The 22,144-nt window shown below is 35.1% G+C and overlaps 1 protein-coding gene across 2 annotated transcripts in view; it reads right to left on the bottom strand.

The window, feature by feature from the left end:
* Positions 1-3,304: 3,304 nt before the first annotated feature.
* The window catches only part of LOC127850418 (uncharacterized), a 28,580-nt gene continuing 9,740 nt past the window's right edge, over positions 3,305-22,144 (bottom strand). The window contains exons 4-13 of one of the 2 annotated variants that reach the window (XR_008035280.1): positions 19,736-19,971; positions 18,414-18,603; positions 17,505-17,626; positions 15,997-16,378; positions 13,317-13,445; positions 12,042-12,171; positions 9,614-9,737; positions 5,378-5,585; positions 3,598-3,727; positions 3,305-3,556 (exon numbers count right to left, since the gene is read on the bottom strand). Coding sequence is in view for 1 of the 2 variants with exons in the window: in XM_052383444.1 (XP_052239404.1) it covers positions 3,651-3,727; positions 5,378-5,585; positions 9,614-9,737; positions 12,042-12,171; positions 13,317-13,445; positions 15,997-16,378; positions 17,505-17,626; positions 18,414-18,603; positions 19,736-19,971 (1,598 nt within the window). In the remaining variant the exon portion in view is untranslated. Of the gene's footprint in view, positions 3,728-5,377; positions 5,586-9,613; positions 9,738-12,041; positions 12,172-13,316; positions 13,446-15,996; positions 16,379-17,504; positions 17,627-18,413; positions 18,604-19,735; positions 19,972-22,144 lie in introns of both variants that reach the window. The other variant, XM_052383444.1, reaches the window with a different exon arrangement.

Here is a 22,144-nt window from a genome sequence, read left to right as displayed (position 1 = left end):
ATTTAATCTATTTTGACGAAATAAAGCGCATGCTATGGGAAAAGTTGAGCACTATTCCCGGTTATATAAATATTTGACAACAGATAAGTAGTTTAGTCTATCATTCGAGGCAAATTCCTAGTTTTTACGTTACAATGCACGCAAGCACGACAAGAACATTTTGAATCTTCCAAAATATCTATTTTATATTCCTTTTTGCAGTGCACTAATATATGCGGACGTGAAGAATTCCATATACAATGTGTTTTGTCCGAAAACTATCTTAAAACACCATCTTATGACATTTCTAATGAACACCAACAATTTGGCTTACACGACAAGCAACGGAATTCACGGCAAGCACGACAAGTCGATTTCGGCTAGAACGACTATTATTTATAAGTGTAGAATTGGGTACTTCTATGTTGTCAAATAATATACTTAATGAAATATGCGTTTCCCTTATATAGTTCGTGTCTATTTACTGTCTTGTGAGATTTTGTGCCCTGTCCTGTGTGCGTTCAGCCATGTATAATGTATATAAAGTAACGTGTTTAAGATTTTAAAACAGAATGAATGAACACAATCTGCACTTATAAAATAACTTCTGAATCGAAATTCAGACATTATGAAACCATAAGGGATCACGGGTCAAGAATTTAATATTTATATTACCGAGAACAGTTTTTGTTAAAACGTATAAACAAGTATGCATTCATATGGAACATATTTGTGCGGTCAAAATATGCCTTTTATAGTTTATAGTCACTTTATGACGATATACTACACTGTCTTTTCCCAAGTAGTTTTCATATACAGAAAATATGTTGACTGTATTTGGAACAATCGCAAAAGTGTCAAATTAAAATATGCCGACCAACCTATTTTTTGTGTGATGTAAATAAAAAAGATAAAACATTAAATAAAAAAATAAAAATGAATATTGTTAACACATTCATATTTGTACTACATGTATAATTAGAACTTTATTGTTTTGTTTTCTTACAATATTTATTTTTCCTTTGTAGAAATCATGAGACCAAAAACCAACACTCAAACGCGGAAAGCGAAGCAAGCGTACGCAGACGAGACGTCAGCAACACGATTGTCCAACGTGGATTTTATCTTAGATCAAAACCAAAGATGAAATATTCAATAAAGTTAAATATGAATACAAAAAACACACATAATGTTTACTCATCACACAGTCCCAGTCGAAATGCTATTGCTAGGTGAACATTAGGAGTACGGTGGGATAGTGCGAGAAGAAGCGAGAGCAAGGTGTTACCTACTTATAGACTTGGACTCGACATGAAAGAAATTTAATCAGATACCCCCTTTCGGTAGAATTCCTTGTTGCAATCAAGTAGCTTGACTAAAACAGACATTAAAATATTTATTTATTCGTGTGCATAATTTGTGTTTTAATTTGTCCAGTATTTAATGTAATGGAAGAGCTGAATATTTACTTCAGTCAAATAAATGTTAATGCTATGTGTTTCTTGTCGCTTTTGTAAATCCGATCACAATTGCTTGCAAATAATTACTTAAAGCTTTGACAATCATTGAGTCAAACGTTGTTTGTATAACTCTTAAAATGTTCCAAAACTATCAAATATTTCAAATGCCAATGACAAAAGATAATACTTCATTTTATATATCGTGTGACAGAGATAATTGAGAAATTTGGGATAAAAGTAATGTTTAATATAACACAAATGCTCATTTGACTTTGCTTTTGTCGTGTGATTTGCTCAAAGCAGTTAAAGAACAACGGAGATTTGATCCCTCTTTGAGGGAACCAAATACACGGATTGTGCATACATTTTGAACCGATTTGTTTTGTTTTCATTCATTTTTTTTCAGAAATGAACACTACGCAGTGTATGATGTATGTACTGGAAAACTAAACAGCCGCTTTCCCACATTCCTAGCACCGAGGTATGTCTTTCAAATTAAACATCAACGAAGCCTTGTTTCTAACTCGTGAAATACAGCATTTAAATCACTCATACTGACTGTTCATAGCTGGTTAACAATAGGTAAACGACGCAGATTTTGTTTCCATACACCGATTACGACTATAAAACCTGTATAAACAAAGTGAAAACTTATCACGATGTTCAACTTAAAATAGATCTGTTTTGAAACGGCGGGGGAGATGGGGGGGGGGCGGAGGGGGGCATGGGGTGGGGCAGGGTTCAATTAATAGAGTTGGTGACCAATGATAAAAGAAGTCAATGAAAATGGCGTTTGCAATTGTAAAACTAACTTTGTAAATAATGGGTGTAACGATTATTTAATTGATAACGTTACCCGGTTTAACGGTGTCCACATAAACGTGTTCATGATATTATACTACAACTACTACTTCTACTACTACCACTACTACTTCTATTACTACTACTACTACTATTATTATTATTATTATTATTACTACTACTACTACTACTACTACTACTACTACTACTACTTCTACTACTACCTACTACTACCTACTACTACCTACTACTACCTACTACTACCCACCACCAACACTACTACTACTACTACTACTTCTACTAGTACTACTACTTCTACTGCTACAACAACAACAACAACAGCAGCTGCTGCTGCTACTGCTACTACAACTACTACTACTACTACTCGAAAGTGGTGCCTATTTCTAAAAAGTTCCTATCGCTTCTTGAATAAAAGCCATTCAACAATGTGTTACATTTCTTTTGTGGTTATTTCCAATATCCGGTATGTGTCTGGAGTACTGCGATGCCTTGGATTGGAAGCTAACTTAAAAGCTGAACTTTTGGGGGTCTGTTTTCTATTGAGTGGGGTTTTTGTCGAAACAAGGCTTTCGAAACATCGTTTTCTACGTTGGGTATATACAGCGCTTTACTTTCATAGAAGTTGGGAGACGGTATTTTTTTATTGCAATTATTGGAAGAGGACAGATCCATCTTATAAATGATACCAGGTTCAGCAAAAAGAAGTTATTTTAGATCTCATTTTCTATAGAAACTGTAATACAGCAAACACAGATCTCATTTTCTATAGAAACTGTAATACAGCAAACACAGATCTCATTTTCTTTAGAAACTGTAATACAGCAAACACATCGTATGAAGTTATTTTAGATCTCATTTTCTATAGAAACTGTAATACAGCAAACACTTCGTATGAGACATAGTACAAAGTTCAAAACTCACAACAATATAAGTCTTCGCAAAATGTTCACAAAAATGTCAATAAAAGAGTAAATACAACACATAATTTTATATAAAATGATTGAATATGCACAACCACTCACACAGTAAATATATAATGCAAATCAAGGAGAAAATATTTATTTAAAACCCACCAACAACAATGCCCATGACATTTGTTAAGACAATTGGTCAAATAAAAAGCTTTTCTCGTGAATCATTGTGCTAAGACTGTTAAGGTTATTAAAGCAAGGTTTTAAACGTGCTAAATCGTTATCTTTTCATTTTTAATAGTTTATGTGGATTGATCGACATACCAAAATAACGAATCCAATTTATCCGCTCTCCAATTTCGTCTTAAAATCATTAATAAAAATGCAACAGCCTCAATCAAATGTTTGATGGATAGAAATGTTCTTATATTGTAGGATATGAAAAAAAAACAACATATTTTTAACGCGTCAACACAAGTCAATCATCTGCGAACACTAAGTTTGTCTCCTGGTTTAGCTGTTTTTCAATAACCTCGATCAAGGGCTTCTTGGAATCTGAAATTGGAATATTTTAACATTATATCATTTACATTTTTTTTCAAAATTATCAAAGTTACTGATTTATCTAATACCTTTTACTTCTATATCGCCATTGAAACGGATAATTTGTTTGCATTTTAAAGTACGAACAGTAATAAAACTCAGGGGAAATCAGAAAGTCCCATGTTTGTTACTGATTAACAAAATAATTTTAACAATGTGAATATTATATAATGAACTGGAATTCTTGGTAAATTTCAATAAATCAGCTTGATTGCATATCCGTGCTAACGGAAACAAAACATAACTTATAACTAATCCGAGCACATTACAAATACAAAAGCACGCATCATCCCACCATCCCGCAACGCCCCGTCTGTGCACATGACAAACATGTTAGCATATCCCGCAATGCCAAATCTGTGCAAATGACAAACATGTTAGCATGTCCCGCAACGCCCAATCTGTGAAAATGGCAAACAATTTAGACCTATCCCGCAACGCCCCATATGTGCTTGTTACAAATAATTTAGGCAAATTACTCATTGCCCCATCCGCGCAAATTGTGGCCTTGCACTCAGTACCCGCCCGTGCAAATGACAAACAATTATACCTAGCATGCATCACCCCATCCGTGCAACTGATGAACAATTTAGGTCTTTCATTCATGAATTCCGTCCGTGCAAAAGCAGCAAACATTATACATCCGTGGCACCCTTGCGAAACAATTACAAACACAAAAACATATATTATCCGTCTATTCAAACCATCATAGAACACAACCTTCGTGACATTCTTACCATCAACGTACATAAACTGTTCAATTTTAACCATCATAGTGCACAACATTTGTGCCATTCTTATCATCATTGTACACAAACTTAGTGCCATTCTTACCATTAACGTACATAAACTGTTCCATTCTAACCATCATAGTACACAAACTTCGTGCCATTCTTACCATCATAGTACAGAAACTGTTCTATTCTAACCATCGTGGTACACAAACTTCGTGCCATTCTTACCATCATAGTACAGAAACTGTTCTATTCTAACCATCGTGGTACACAAACTTCGTGCCATTCTTACCATCATAGTACATAAACTGTTCTATTCCAACCATCGTGGTACACAAACTTCGTGCCATTCTTACCATCATAGTACATAAACTGTTCTATTCTAACCATCATAGTACACAAACTTCGTGCCATTCTTACCATCATAGTACATAAACTGTTCTATTCTAACCATCGTGGTACACAAACTTCGTGCCATTCTTACCATCATAGTACATAAACTGTTCTATTCTAACCATCATAGTACACAAACTTCGTGCCATTCTTACCATCATAGTACATAAACTGTTCTATTCTAACCATCATAGTACACAAACTTCGTGCCATTCTTACCATCATAGTACATTAACTGTTCTATTCTAACCATCGTGGTATACAAACTTCGTGCCATTCTTACCATCATAGTACATAAACTGTTCCATTCTAACCATCGTGGTACACAAACTTCGTGCCATTCTTACCATCATAGTACATAAACTGTTCCATTCTAACCATCGTGGTACACAAACTTCGTGCCATTCTTACCATCATAGTACATAAACTGTTCCATTCTAACCATCGTGGTACACAAACTTCGTGCCATTCTTACCATCATAGTACATAAACTGTGTGTGTTTCTGGAAGTCTCCAAGATGCTCCTTAACCGCAGACAAGGACGTGAATGTTTTGAAGGCCTTCATAAAGTTCTGGCCTTGTGAAGACAGATCTTCCTTATTTACCCCCGCGAACCCGTACTTTGTGCCCATCTGGTACAAGCATCCCATTGGGGTGCAGTATTCCGCGATGAAACACGTGCTCTGAAATAATTGTTTGTTAGGCGAGGAACAATTTGCCTTGATTTTAACAGTTTACGAGCTTTGTATTGATAGCATTTTTGTTACTATTTTTGGACCGGGTCCCTTTGGATTGAGAAAAATCGCTTTTGGCTTAAATTGGGAAATAAGTATTTTAAATTTACAAATGCTTAACAATTTAGAATAACAATATAATGATGTGAGATGACCTCAATGTTGAGATTTATTTGTTATTTTGTTAAACCTTCAATGGCGATTTTTTTGATCCCATTTGGCAACAAATATATACGTTTCTCCATTGGGATTGCGTCCCCCTGAAGGCCCAAAAGTTGAACGAAACAAAGAACACTGGATAGGAATATGCTTTGTCGCGATGTGACGCACTTCGGCTAAAGCTTGACATGCTTTAAGCCATCCTGACAATGTAACTTTTAGAAATGATAAAAATATTAACGTACTTATAGATTCCAAATGGACATTAAATGCATAACGCATGTAAAGCAACGCACGATTCACTTCATATTTTGGCGTAAATATAATGATATTGGACATTTGTCAATCTGCATGTACAATGGGTGAGGATGTTTTGACACATGACTTCGGTTGTAATTATTTACCATGCCAAAACAAACAAGTTCTATGAATAAAACTGCAGTAATTATAAGCATTACCAAACTAGACAACCATCCTGGTTCAAATATCGTCTTTGTTGTTTATTAATGCGATGCATAGATCGAATTGCAAGTATATTTTAAATTTATACAAATATGATGTTGTCATCACAAAAACATATAACAATCCTGAATATTCACTAAAACAAAAGGACCTGAAAGGCCCAAAGTCGCTCACCTGAGATTCAAAGGAACTGACCTGTTCTGTGCAGCCCAAGATGTCATTAGAACACAATGTTCTTACCAACTTTCATGACTAGTGAACACCCTGGCAGCCACGTTTTTCAACAGACCAGAACCATTTTCATACACATCCAAGATATCATTTGAACAAATATACTGACAAAGTAATGAAGATTCATACGTCCATATTAGGAAAAATCCCCCGCTCACTGGTGGCCATATTTTTCAAGCAACTGGAACCATTTTCAAACTTGTCCAAGATATCATTGGGACAAATCTTCTGACAAAGATTCATGATATTCGTACAATAAATATGGCTTCTAGAGTGTTAACAGGGTTTTACTGTAGCTATACAAGGAAAAATGCCACGCCCCCTTGGCAGCTATGTTTTCCCATCAACCGGAACCATTTTCAAACTCATCCAAGATATCATTGGTACAAATCGTCTGACCAAGTTTCATGATGATCGGACAATAAATGTGGCCTCTAGAGTGTTAATAAGGTTTTACTTAAGCAATATATAGCCATATTAGGAAAAATGCCCCGCCCCATGGTGGCCATGTTTTTAAAGCAATCGAAACCATTTTCGCACTCATCCAAGATATTATTGGGATGAATCTTCTGACCAAGTTTCATCAAGATCGGAAAATAAATATGGCCTCTAGGGTGTTAACAAGATTTTATTATAGCCATATAAGGAAAAATGCCCCGCCCCCTGGCGGCCATGTTTTTTAACCAACCAGCAACATTTGTAATACGTCCAAGATATTATTGGGATGAATCTTCTGACCAAGTATCATGAAGATCGGACAATAAATGTGGCCTCTAGAGTGTTAACAAGATTTTACTATATCCATATATAGCCATATAAGGATAAGAGCTGTCAGAGGACAGCGCGCTCGACTATTCGAGTGCTTGACAGTATAACGTAAGCAATCATGGGCAAATGGTTCATATTAGGGGGGTTGAGAGGGGGTATAATGTGGGGTCTGCTCATTCATTTAGTAGACGATCTTTCATAAATAAAACAAGAGGGCCATGATGGCACTGAATCGCTCACCTGACTAACCAAATACAATCCCAACCCAGTTTTCATCAAGATAAACATTCTGACCAAATTTCATAAAGATTGGATGAAAACTGTGACCTCTATTGTCTTCACAAGGTTTTTCTAATATTTGACTTATTGACCTAGTTTTTTACCCAAGGTGACCCAAATACAATCCCAACCCAGATTTCATCAAGACAAACATTCTGACCACATTTCATGAAGATTGGATGAAAACTGTTACCTCTATTTGTCTACACAAGGTTTTTCTATTATTTGACCTATTGACCTAGTTTTTTACCAAAGATGATCCAAATACAATCCCAACTCAGATTTCATCAAGATAAACATTCTGACCAAATTTCATAAAGATTGGATGAAGACTACGACCTCTATTGTCTATACAAGGTTTTTCTGTTATTACACCTAGTGACCTAGTTTTTGACCTAGTGACCTAGTTTTTGACCCCAGATGACCCAAATACAATCCCAACCCAGATTTTATCAAGATAAACATTCTGACCAAATTTCATAAAGATTGGATGAAAACTGTGACCTCTACTGTCTACACAAACACATTGTTGACGGACGCACGCACACACGCACACACAACGGACGCCGGACATCACACGGTCACATAAGCTCACCACGTCACTTCGTGACAGGTGAGCTAAAAAGGAAAAAAAAATAGGGGGGTGTGGGGGGGGGTTTGAGAGGGGGGTATAATGTTGAGTGGGGTCATTTATTGGATGATCTTTCAGAATAAAACAAGAGGGCCTAAAAGGCCCAAAGTCGCTCACCTTAGATAACAAGATATTATTGGTACAAATCTTCTGACCAAGTTTCATAAAGATCGGAACATAAATTTGGCCTCTAGAGTGTTAACAAGGTTTTACTATAGCCAAATAAGAAAAAAATCCCCGTCCCCTGGCAGCTATGTTTTTCAACCAACCGGCATCATTTTTTAACAAGTTTCATGAAGATTGGACAATAAATAAAAAAATTTACTATTGCCAAATATAGCCATAAAAGGAAAAATGCCCCGCCCCTGGGAAGCCATGTTTTTCATGCAGAGGTTACGATTTTCAAACTCATCCACGATATCACTGGGACAAATCTTCTGACCAAGTTTCATGAAGATCGGAAAATAAATGTGGCCTCTATAGTGTTAGCAAGGTTTTAACAAGGGAGTTAACTACCGGTATTAGAAAGTATGTACAGGTTATCTTTCTTTAACATAAGACTGTTCAAATGTTTTCACTGTATACATAGAGAGAAAACTGCCCCATTTTCGAACTCGTCCGATATATCTATAAAATCGATGTTTAGAAAAAAATATGATGATTAGGCAAAAAATGTGACTTCTAGAGTGTTCACAAGCTTTTTTTACTATACAAATATAAGGAAACTAACCCCCCTCCCCCTGGCGACATGGCTTTTTTACCGATCCGAACCCTTTTCGAACTCAACCGTCATATCCAGAAAAAACATGTTCTGACCAAATTTCATGAAGATTTGACCAAAAATGTGACTTCTAGAGTGTTCACATATTTTCACTATATACATGTAGAGAAAACTTCCCCGCCCCCTGGCGGCCATGTTTTTTCACCGATTTGGACCATTCTCGAACTCGTCTGAGATATCAATAAAACCAATAGTTTGACCAAGTGTCATGATGATTGGGCAAAAATTGTGACTTCTTGATTGTTCACGAGGTTTCTCTATAGCCATATAGTGAATACTGCCCCGCCCCCTGGCCAACCAACATATCATTTAGACAAACATTTTGACAAAGTTACATGAAGATTGTGCACCAAATGTGACTTCTACAGTGTTCACAAGGTTTTTCTTTTTTTTGACCTAGTGACCTAGTTTTTGACCCAGCATGACCCAGTTTCGAACTCGGTCGAGGTATCAAAAGGAGAAATGTTCTGATCAAGTTTCATGAAATCAGACAATAAATGTGGCCTCTGGAGTGTTCACAAGGCAAATGTTGACGATGGACGACGGACAAAAGGCGATCCCAAAAGCTCACCATGAGCACGTTGTGCTCTGGTGAGATAAAAACACGTACATTCGTTCGCCTTATGAGCGAATACAAGAACAGTTTTCTGCAGTATTTAACCTCACCTGACTGGTTTGAGGTCTCGTATGCTTGTACACAGTGAATGTGAATGACCGGTTCAGCGCTCCGCCAGTATTTGCACGAACCATTGGCAGAGAACCCAGCTTCACTATTCGATGTCCAGGCAGGCTAAATGAAACACTTTTTACTTTAAGTCGTGAAATATTTACGCATATTACCTTACATTTATTGTATGTTTTCCGGTGGTGTATAGAGAAATATCAGTGAATTAAAACTGATAATTTCACTGTTTCAAACAGTGAAAATTAACAGTGAAAATTATCGATAATTTTCACTGTTTACTGTGAAATGACATTAGCCCAGCAAAATTCTTAAGTAAAACTCTTCAACAATGTATATAAACTGTGAAAAAAAGCATAAAATACAAATAAAAATTGTTGGCTTCGATGGAATATCGATTTTAATTCACTCGTGATCATAGAAAAAATATTTTTTATATGACCACTCTTGAATTAAAATCCATAATCCACTGAATCCAACAAATATCCTCTATATATTTTTAATTTATTAATTAACTTCTCGACTTAACTTATTACCACAAAATATGAATACCAAATTGAACCAACTGTCGGTCTCAAAATAAAGATACTTATTCTCATATTGTCGAAATTAAAAGTGTCCTACTCTTGGCACAGATTCAAACAAGAGCTGTCAGAGGCCAGCGCGCTCGACTTATCGAGTGCTTGACAGTATAACATAAGCCATTGTGGGGAAAATGTTCATATCCAAAAATTTATTAGACGATCTTTCAAAAAGAATAAAAAAGAAAAAAAAATATTTTTTAGGGGGGGGGGGGGGGGTTTAGAGGGGGTATAATGTAGGGTGTGGTCATTTATTAGACGATCTTTCAAAAATAAACAAAGGAAACAAAATGTTGTTTTTTTCGGGGGTATGGGGGTAGGGGGTGAGAGGGGGTATAATGTGGGGTGTGGTAATATTATTAGATGATGTTTAAAAAAATAATTTTTTTTTTTTTGGGGGGGGGGGGGTTGGGGGGGAGGGATTTTGGGTAGGGGCGTGGTGTATTGTTTGGGTGGAATCCATTGTGGTATTCAGGTAAGTGTTGTTTTGTCAGAGTAATAATAAAATGTGATCATAAATAAAAAAGAAATTATGGAAATTTAAGCAAAATGTTCAATTATCTATGTGTAAAAGGGGCCATAATTATGTCAAAATGCTTAATACAGTGGTCTGCTCTTGTTTATAGGTAGGGGTCATGTTGGTAAACAAGTATGCAACATATAAAAGCAATATGTCAAAGGATATAGGAAATATTTGGGGTAGTACGCACACTTTAACATAGATTTTTCAAAAATATGCATATTCTAAGTATAAAAGGGGCAATAATTATGACAAAATGCTTGATAGAGTTGTCTGTTCTTGTTTTTAGGTTGGGGTGATGTTGGTAAACAAGTATGCAACATATGAAAGCAATATGTCAAGGGACAATGAAAATAAATGGGGTAGTACGAAAACTTTTACATTTGCTGCATATTCTAAGTGGAAAATGGGCCATAATTATGACAAAATGCTTGATAGAGTTGTCTGCTCTTGTTTAAATGTTGGGGGGTCATGTTGGTAAAAAGTATGCACAATATGAAAGCAATATGTCAAGGGACAATGAAAATAATTGGGGTAGTACGAAAACTTTAACATTTGCACGCTAACGGAACAGAAACGCCGACGCCGGGGTGAGTAGGATAGCTCCACTATATATATTTCATATATAATAGTCGAGCTAAAAATAAAAAAAAATATACTTCAGGGAGAGGAAACAAACTTATGACATAGCTTTATACCAAACACACACATTTGTATCCAATCCTCATTTGAATACATGCGCATAAAAAAGCGTTACAAACGCAAAACGATTTAATAATTTGAAGTTGTTCTTTCTTTTCGTTATTGTTTTTAAAGACAACTCATTGCTCGCTTGTATATTGTGTAAAAGATCGCTTGTATATGTTTAAAATTCCCGTTGTATTGGTACGTTACGGGTAATCGAGTGGTTAATACGTGAGCCTTTCAATTCAAAGGTCATTTGTTCGAGCCTTGGAAGTTTATTTTGTTTAATTCGTTTTTATCTCAAATTATACTCTTGTCATTATACTGAACGCTTTTATATTCCCTCTTTACATATTTATAAATTAAACATTTAATAAAACACTTTAACGGATCAAGATCTGTGAAACGAGTCACTTTAATAAAGAACAGAAACACATAGATGCATTTGCACAGAACATAAATAATCAATGTTTGTTTTTTTAAACAGCAAGTAGAACATTGCTTATAACACCCCACCACAAACAACAACATTTTCTTCTAAATAACATTAACGTTCACTTAGGTTATTTGTAATATAAAAATTCTCAAAACCCATTCATGTACAAGACACAGTGCATACTGTCTTACTTTTTATTTGCAACTATTTCAATTGCGTCCGCCATCATACAAGAACTGGGCCAAAGGATGTACACTTTGTCAGGACAACCACACGAAAGGTTATTGCTACGAAGAAATGCCTTGATGCGACCTTTTAAGTCTAGAATATAAATAAAACATGTAAACATGCATGCCCCCCCGTATGGGCTGTCAGTTGTAGTGGCAGCAATTGTGTGAATATGTTTTTGTCACTGTGACCTTGACCTTTGATCTAGTGACCTGAAAATCAATAGGGGTTATCTGCCAGTCATGATCAATGTACCTATGAAGTTTCATGATCCTAGGCGTAAGCATTCTTGAGTTATCATCCGGAAACCATTTTACTGTTTCGAGTCACTGTGACCTTGACCTTTGACCTTGTGACCTGAAAATCAATAAGGGTCATCTGCAAGTCATGATCAATGGTCCAATGAAGTTTCATGATCCTAGGCGTAATCATTCTTGAGTTATCATCCGGAAACTATTTTACTATGTCGAGTCACTGTGACCTTAACCTTTGACCTAGTGACCTGAATATCAATAGGGGTCATCTGCCAGTCATGATCAATATACCTATCAAGTTTCATGATCCTAGGCCTAAGCATTCTTGAGTTATCATCCGGAAACCATCTGGTGGACGGACCGACGGACGGACCGACAGACGTGCAAAACAATATACCACATCTTCTTCGAATGGGGGAATAATAAACCAATATTAATAAATCAATACTCAAACCAAATTAATCAATAATCAATATTTATAAATCAATATTAAGCTTTTTTTAAAGGAGAAAACATACAAACGACATCAAAATAAAACAGTCATGAATTTTCGAATATATAAGCCATTGTTAAATAAAAGTAAGAACTTAAAAAACAAATACAGTAGTATATTCGACCAATAGATCATATCAAAAGCGCTTATTAATTTGTATTTACGTTCTTTTAAGTCAAGTAAAAAACTGAAACTCTTAATGCACTCAACAAACGTTATCACGCACTATGTATTAATATGATTTTTTTGCAATAATATGGCGACGAATAGATATTGTATTTCTTTGTGAAAAGGAGTTTTAGAATATAATACATATTTAATATTTTAGTTAACATGTTTGGGTGAAGACCAAAATTTTGAGAGAATACGATGTACGAAAACAAGTTATTAAACCGTTGCAGGAAAATTGTACATTCGTGGGCTTAATAACGGTTGGCTAGTTATTTAAGTGAAACACATCAAATAGTATGTCATAACATTAAAATCCTAACCAAGACTTCCTTCGTTGTCTGGCGTGCGCAGGAACAAAGCCATTTTCATGTAGTTGATGAGGTAGGCCCAACACAGCCCTGTGACCACATCGCCGCATGGCATCTTCTCAACCATTGTCACGGGGCCGCCTTAAAATAAATACGACCGCATTTAATTGGAGAGAATCTTTCATCAACATTAGTATGCACTGTATATACTGTTAAAGTTAATGTATTGCGTACAAGTGTAAGCCTTTCGTAGAAAAGTCATTTCAATTAAAGCCACCACCGCGCAGAGATTTGACTGGAACCAGCATAGCGAATTATATGTGGGAGCATGGAACGACAACTCTGCGTGAGGATTGAAATTTAAGTACATGAAAACACTAGCCTAATATTCCATGTATTGTACCATATTTGTCCTTTTTAAAAATATGTACGTTCATTTGCTAAACATCACAACAAGAATCAATTTCACTGAATATATATGTGCGTAGTAATAACGATATGTGTGTAATAGAAATTTACCTCTGCCACTCGAAATAGTCCGTATTGCTTCCAATCAAAATCAGTGTAACAATACAATACATCGCTACAGGCATCAATTCGAAATTAGTAAGCATGCAATATGTTATATATATATATATTAGAGTGTTATTTTGTAAGTCTCATGAATTCAAAGTTGGTAAGGTGGCTGCGACGTTGTGGACATGGTGTCCGCTTAGCGATTGTGAGGTATTCGGTTGAATCCTTAAAGAGGGAGCGTTCTTTAGATCTTCATAAAGACACCAAATTAGCAATATAATCAAGCTATTCCAATTTAACAGTTGATTTAAACTGGTAATTATTTGTAGATATGCTTTTATTGACCAAATAACAGATGTATACATAATAAAAATGAATCTTTGAATTGGATGTTAATTTTTAAGCGAGATTATACGATTTTGTCAAATATTTATGAATTTATATAAAATGTGTAAAAAAAAAACTTATTATATATATATTTCAATACAACTTAAAATAAAAGTTAAGAAGAACATGTGTCGAAAAATGCGAAATAAGCCAGATATTTAATTCTGAAATTGAATGTGTCTGTACAGTCGATTTCGCATGTATATCATGCATGTACAATGTGAATCTAAATTCAGTTTTACGGTTCATTTTAAATTCCTGCAACGATATATACTCATACGACACACGAACACTAACTCTGATCCTAATAAAAAGAGGAATGCTTCAGCTATTGTAAGAAAAAATGTATGAAATATCTTCGTCACAATCGGCTCGGGGCGCAAATTTGTCTTTGCTGCATTATATGAAATTCGTCTTAAATGTATAATTTTTCTTGCCTATTTTGTGTTATTGTAACATATTATATCAATATATTACAATATAACACATATAAAAAATCGTATTATGTCTCTTTTAAACAGGGTTGGCACCAATCGACCGCCCCCCGGTTTTAACCGGTGGTTTTTAACGGTTAAAACCGCCCGGGTCAATACTCCCAAAGTGACCATTACTGGTCAATACTGGTCGATTGAACTTTACCCCCAATTTTGATTAATACTCAATGCTTAATTAAACAATATTGATAATAAAATTTAAATAGACATGTTGCCAATAATTTCTTATGCTATTAATACCCACTATTTTATACCTGTTCATGCAATTTGTAGGCCAATCTCTCAAAATTTTGCAAATAAGTCAAAGTTGGTCAATTGGATTTTTCTGGTCGATTCACGATTCGATTAAAAAAAGTCAATTCTAATGAATTATGAATGCTCAGAAAATTCTGTGCTTGATTCAACAAGAACCTGTCAATTACTGTGCATTAGTTGTTCCTCATGCCCCACTGTCTCCACAGTCTTCTCACAGTCTTCTCACCTATACAGGTGAGGGCACCCAAAATTGATAATAGGGCCTTAAATGGCACCTTTTTGACACAACCCTTACTTGTAATGTATCCTTGCCTTGATTACTTTAAGTACTTTTTAAACAAAATAGTGAAAAAATATTTTATTTTCCATTGATATAAAAATTAAAAAACATAAGAAATAATCATTAAAATAAAGAAATAATTGAAAAGAGGAGTCTAGAGTAGACCCACCATGAAAACCCTCTAAATACAGAAAGAAGACACGTTAGAAGTAACTATTAAATTAATAGCAAAATATCTCCTTTTGTGTGTGTGAAATGAAATATGGTAAGGGCAGGTTTGCTTCATTGTCACTATCAGAGACTTAACACTGCATGCATTTTATTCTTATTACCAATTAAGGTTTAGGGGCCACATTTATGACCCTAGAAACCACAAGAGTTCTGTATAATTCTACAATAGTAATAAAACTTTAGTAACAGATGTGATACACTGAGATAAAGATATTGCCTTAGTTCTATTGTATTTGAGGCCGTTTCCATAAATAATCAAGAAGTAATTTTTTACAGCTTTAAAGATTTTTTTACAATAAATAACTCAAAAAAAGTTTATCAATTACAGAATAATGATTGATTTCATATATAATAGCTTAAATTCTTCCTTTGTCATGTTTAAATGCTACAATTTTCAATTGACCAGTATTGACCAGTAATGACCAGTATTGACCGGTTATAACAGGGAATTGACCGCCGACCCGGTCAATACTCAATTGACCGGTCAATATGCCAACCCTGCTTTAAAGTTTAAAATAACTGAACTTACCCATCACAGTCTGGTAGATGTGATCACAGAATTTGGAATCGCTCGTACAAAGCATGGTGACCCATCTTATGAAGTCAGGAACCTTCTTGATATCGACATTGTGTAGAACAGGAATCAATTTTGTCGTATTTTCGTGAACGCTGTGTTCGAGAATCTGCGTTATTTTGAAGCAGAATGCCCGGTCTTTCAAACTCTTCTTGGATATGACGAACACGTACCAGTTGTAGTTACCGCTCATATTTGCCCCTGGACCCGAATCGCCGCTGTCGGTGACCGCAATGATGTTCTTAGAGTTTAAATAGACAACGATGTCTGATCCTATTCTCCTGTCCTCAGTATCGTCTGAGCAGCTAACATACACCCCATCAATAACTTGGTCAGCCTGAACAAAAAAGGAATTAAGATGTTAAAGGGGCCTTTTCACAGATTTTTGGCATGTATTGAACTTTGTCATCAAATGCTTTATATTGATAAATGTAAACATTGGATCAACTAGGCTCGAACCACTGACCCTGAAATAAAAGTCTATCGCTTAGACCACTCGGCTATCCGTGCGCATACAATGACTGATGAATTTTATCCTCTATATAAGCAATTCTCGTAGTATCACAAAATTTAACGACATCAACAGAACTCTCCAGATTATTCAATCGTTTCGCGTTGCAACGCTTGATAATTTTCAGGTTTTTAAATCGTCAACAGATGTATATAATGGATATTTTAGAGCATTGTTAATGTTCAGTATTACTGTTACCTCACAAATACCATAACTACAACGAAAATTCGCGAATCTTACACCATTTTATTTCGTCAATTTACCAAAACGTGAAAAGGCCCCTTTAAGAGTGGTTGAGGTTCTTCTTGCAAAATGTCAGTGTATCTGTCTTGTGTGTGTTTGATCCGAATTTGGTTCAACTAAATCACAACCTAAATTCGTTCTTAAGATTTGTTTACTAAGGAAGTTTTAGCACAATCCGCTAAACAAGTACATACAAATCTTTTTCAAAACAACAAATTCAGAAAAAGTCCCAACACTGATTAAATAAATATTTTTAAAGAATGCAGTGAATGAGACAAACAATACAAAATATACTGTGATTTTAAACTTCAAAATTTAAATAATAATACTTGTACAAACACAATTGGCAAAAAAGTATCGTGATTCATTCAGGGCATATTATGAAGTTCTGTATGCTTTGAACCGTTTTCATCAACAATGCTTTGCATGGAATATCGCAAGGTGATAAATCCTGATGTCATAATTTCAATGCTTAATGTTTTGCTTCACTTTGTATATATACACGTTTGTACGCTTTTTGTTAAGGCTGAGTGTAACTAGAATAAAATAGAAGACTGGTCAGCGGATAGTTACAAATGCACACAAAGTGAAAACTACGTCTCCTGATTGTGTTATGGAAAATTCTATTATATCTATATGTATTCAATGAAATCATTCATTAAACGTAAATGCCACAGTAAATACGATGTACATTAAACTCATATCTTACCTGTGCCACAGTGCTCTTGGGAGGTGGTGTGACAGTAGTATTTTCAATGACTTCTCCGTCTGTGCCATTAACACTGTTCTTGACAGCTTCAAAGAGAACCTCGAAGTGATTGGTTTGCTCATCTGTTGGCATACGGATTTTTCATCAGTCAGTATTTCACAAATTCTGATATGTTTTGCTATTGTTTGCAATTAAACTATAACTTTTTTAATAAATGGAGGTTATTTGTAATGTTGGATTCGGTGGAATATCGATTTTAATTCACGAGTGATCATAGATAATATATGTTTTCTACGATAACGAGTGAATCAAAATCGATTTACCAACAAATCCAACAAATTTTCTATTTATTTAAATGTTTATGCTTGTTTTACCTTTTATTTACTTTGCAAAAGAGTTAAGCTGGAGAATTGTGCTGGAAAAAGTACGTCAATTTTTCAAAACATGGCGTTATTTCACAGTAAAACAGTGAAAATTATCGATAACTTTCACTGTTAATTTTTACAGTTTTAAGCAGTGAATTATCAGTTGTAATTTACTGATATTTCCCTAAAAACCACCGGTAAGCATAACATTGACTGCTCGAAGGTGCAATGCATACGATAAATAAATAATATTGACTACTGGATGACTGTTGGAGATTCGTACACATGCTTTTAAAATGGATCGTTCTCATAAAGTATGACGACTATTTTTAGAGTGTTACCTTCCGGCGACAAACCAATAAAAAATACCAAACTATGACAAATATCAGAAGAACCAATTTAAGATAAATATGCTATCAAAATAACAAATAACAATTCTTTAAATAAATGCATTGCTCATAGCGGGATAATCCACACCACTGTAAGACGAGTGATGTCAAAATTATTCTCATACACGATGTTTGTTTATACTTTATTTAGGTACCATCGTATTCGAGCATTCTCAGTGGGTTGTTTAGTCTCCGCCCAAAATCTTGGTGGTTAACAAGGGTGTTGTACGTGTGCTTGAAGCGTTGACACTGAAGATTTGTGTCCACGCCTTCCGCAAGATTCTTTTCCTTAAGCTCGTACACACAGTTCAAAACGAAGGGCATGTCCGCGTAGAAGAAGTAAAACTGTAAAAACGAATGCCAAGTTATAATAGTTCTCATTTATGATTCAACTTTCAACACAGTGCTTTTCAAATGTGGGATGGATATTCATTTTTATCCTATTACCAGATGAAAATCGATAGTATAACAACGATCGTATAAATTTTACCTTTATACTATCGCTATTTTTAGACCATGGTTTTCCGATCTCTATCTTAAGAACACTATATGTTTCAATGTGACGTAATAGCAAATGATTACGTTGAAGAAAACAAACACTTCGGAGTCAACTTGGAAACCAGCGCTGTTTCTTTGAATTTTAAAGTATTTTCACTCTTGTTGAACGATAAACGACCACAAAATAATAGGATAAATAGAATATTATGTGAGTTTTGGATAAAGATCAAGTTTATCATGCTCGGCACGAACCATGTTAGCGCTCGGCAAGCCGCGCGCTACATCGGTTCTAAGCCTCGCATGATAAACTTGATCTTTATCCAAAACTCACATAATATTCTCTATATTGATTAACATTTTGGAAGTATGAAGATCTAGTTTAAGCAAATAATGATCTTAATCTCTGTTCGAGAGCTGGAATATTTGTGTAAGTTGATTTAGTTAATTGTCGAGTGCAGTAATGCAATCGCGTAAGTGGATCGATCATAACATATATTTTTTTCAAATAACTTTTGAAATTATTTTTCTAAAAAAATTGCAACTAGTGCAAAAAATACTTAGTTTATTGCTTATTGCAATGTGAAATAAATCAGCATTACTTTATTTAATAAACCTGGTTGTTTGTTCAAAAACACCTTGTGTACTGCATGGTTATGCTTCACGCAACGTGAAATGTTGTCATCGATTTGAAACGTATTCAAGAATGTATTCTTATACCTAAAGAAATCAGCACAAACTGCAAGAAAAACTGTCTTATATGCACTTAAGATTTTTGCAAATGTATTTCAATAACTTGAGATATATGAAAAAATACAGATTTTAACGGTGTGATTACATTCTGTCCAGCCCGTGTGTAAACCCCTGAAAACCCCGTTGATTCTGCATCCGTGGTGGGGTGAGAGGCACTACATTATTACTAAATACAGAATTTAAAAATCTAGTAATGTGTCGAAATAGGTATGTAAACATCTTGACAAACCTCAGTGCCTCTTGATATTCTGTATATCGAAATGGTAATCTCTCTTGGCTTCCCCATGTGCTCGGTTGAAAATTTAAGATTTGTTTCATTTGTTATTTCAATGCCAGATTTCTCGTCTTTTCCACTGAGCGAACCACTCAGTTTACATGACTTCGGCACGAGCATGTTGTAGTTTGTACAGGTTTTATCTTTATACTCTTCATACTTATCCCATTTTGTAATTTCCTCCCTGAGTTCTGCAAGAAAAACGAAAAACGAAAATGGCATATTGAAGACAACTATTTCCCTATTAATTTTATCTGAAAAAGATAGTGGGTATTGAAATCATTAACAATGACAGCAAAGCAAAACGGTACATCAGTAGTTGTAGCGGAATGGTAAGTTAGAATAAAAGCGGCACATACGTGTTCTTTACCATTTTCGGAATATGGCCGGGGCTCTTTCGCTTAAGATAAATCACGTGGTTAACACTTAAATTGGGGACCATTTTTCTTGATTTTACTTTGGGTGGGGACGTTCTATTGGACATTTTTACAAAAATAACAATAATACTGGACTTGACTGGACTGGACAATAATATCCCACATTCTGCTTTCGTCTGAAACAAACTGAGCCATCTTATTCAACTTCACAAAATCATATTATAATTAATATAAACATATAGTGAGATCATACTAGCAATTATTCTTGTTTTTATTTATATGCGACATAAGTCTAAAACGGCATTTTTGGAAATAACTCCTCTTCAGAGCTCCAGATAAGGTTTAGTGAAATTCTTAACGTTACTACCAGATTTTCACAAATAATTCTTAACTCTGAAATTGTATTCTTAACGTTACTACAAAGTTTTGGAAAATAATTCTTAACTTTTCTAAATGACCTAAAAATAAATAGTAATGGTTATTTTCATGCAAAAAAAATCAAAATAAACATACTAGCAACTTAATTTAAACGAGTTCAACAGTGTCTATTCAGTATAATACAATTTTATTTTTCAAATACCTTCATATGCCCAAACTATGCTTAGATTGCATGCCTTCGATGAATTTTTACATATTTCACAATTAAAACTGGTCTCCCCTTCAATCTTTTCAACGACTGGCCACGGGAATTGTCCCTTCCACTCGTTCAATGTTTTTTTGTTTAAGTTTGGACCCGTCGTGTCGCGTTTTTTTAGCTCGACTATTATATATAAAATATATATGGTGGAGTTATCCTACTCACCCCGGCGTCGGCGTTAGAGTCTGCGTCTGCGTTAGCGTGCAAATGTTAAAGTTTTCGTACTACCCCAAATATTTTCTTTGTCCCTTGACATATTGCTTTCATATTTTGCATACTTGTTTACCAACATGACCCAACCTATAAACAAGAGCAGACAACTCTATCAAGCATTTTGTCATAATTATAGCCCCTTTTCAAATTAGAATATGCAGCAAATGTTAAAGTGTGCGTACTACCCAATTTATTTGCATTGTCCCTTGACATATTGCTTTCATATTTTGCATACTTGTTAACCATCATGACCCCAACCTATAAACAAGAGCAGACAACTCTATCAAGCATTTTGTCATAAGTATTTCCCCTTTTATACTTTGAATATGCATATTATTGATAAATCTATGTTAAAGTGTGCGTACTATCCCAAATATTTCCTATATCCTTTGACATATTGCTTTTATGTTTTGCATACTTGTTTACCAACATGACCCCAACCTATAAACAAGAGCAGACCACTGTAACAAGCATTTTTACATAATTATGGCCCCTTTTACACTAAGATAATTGAACATTTTGCTTAAATTACCATAACTTCTTTATTTATGATCATATTTTATTATTACTTTCACAAAACAACACTTACCTGAATACCACAATGGATTCCAACCAAACAAATAACCCCCCCCCCCAACCTACCCCCCCCCCCCATTTTTTTAAACATCATCAAATAAATTTCCCCACCCCACATTATACCCCCCTCTCACCCCCACCCCTTACCCCCCCCCCCTTTTTAAACATCTAATTTTTTTTAAATATCATCTAATAAATTGCCACACCCCACATTATACCCCCTCTCTACCCCCTGCCCCCCCCCCCCACCATTTTTTTCTACTTTTTTATTTATGAAAGATCGTCTAATAAATGACCACACCCCACATTATACCCCCTCTCAACACCCCCCCCCCCAAAAAAAAAAAAAAAAATCCCTTTTTTGTGAAAGATCGTCTAATAAATTATTGAATATGAACAATTTTCCCATGATGGCTTACGTTACAGTGTCAAACACTCGAATAGTCGAGCGCGCTGTCCTCTGACAGCTCTTGTTAGCTTTTCCGACTGTTTTGGCAACTGAACATACAACATCGTATAAGATCTTTTCTATGTCTTTCTTAACATTCAACTTCGGTCCAC

Source organism: Dreissena polymorpha, chromosome 11 (assembly GCF_020536995.1).
Source record: "Dreissena polymorpha isolate Duluth1 chromosome 11, UMN_Dpol_1.0, whole genome shotgun sequence".
NCBI lineage: Eukaryota > Metazoa > Mollusca > Bivalvia > Myida > Dreissenidae > Dreissena > Dreissena polymorpha.
This window is presented reverse-complemented; position numbering and strand designations above follow the sequence as displayed.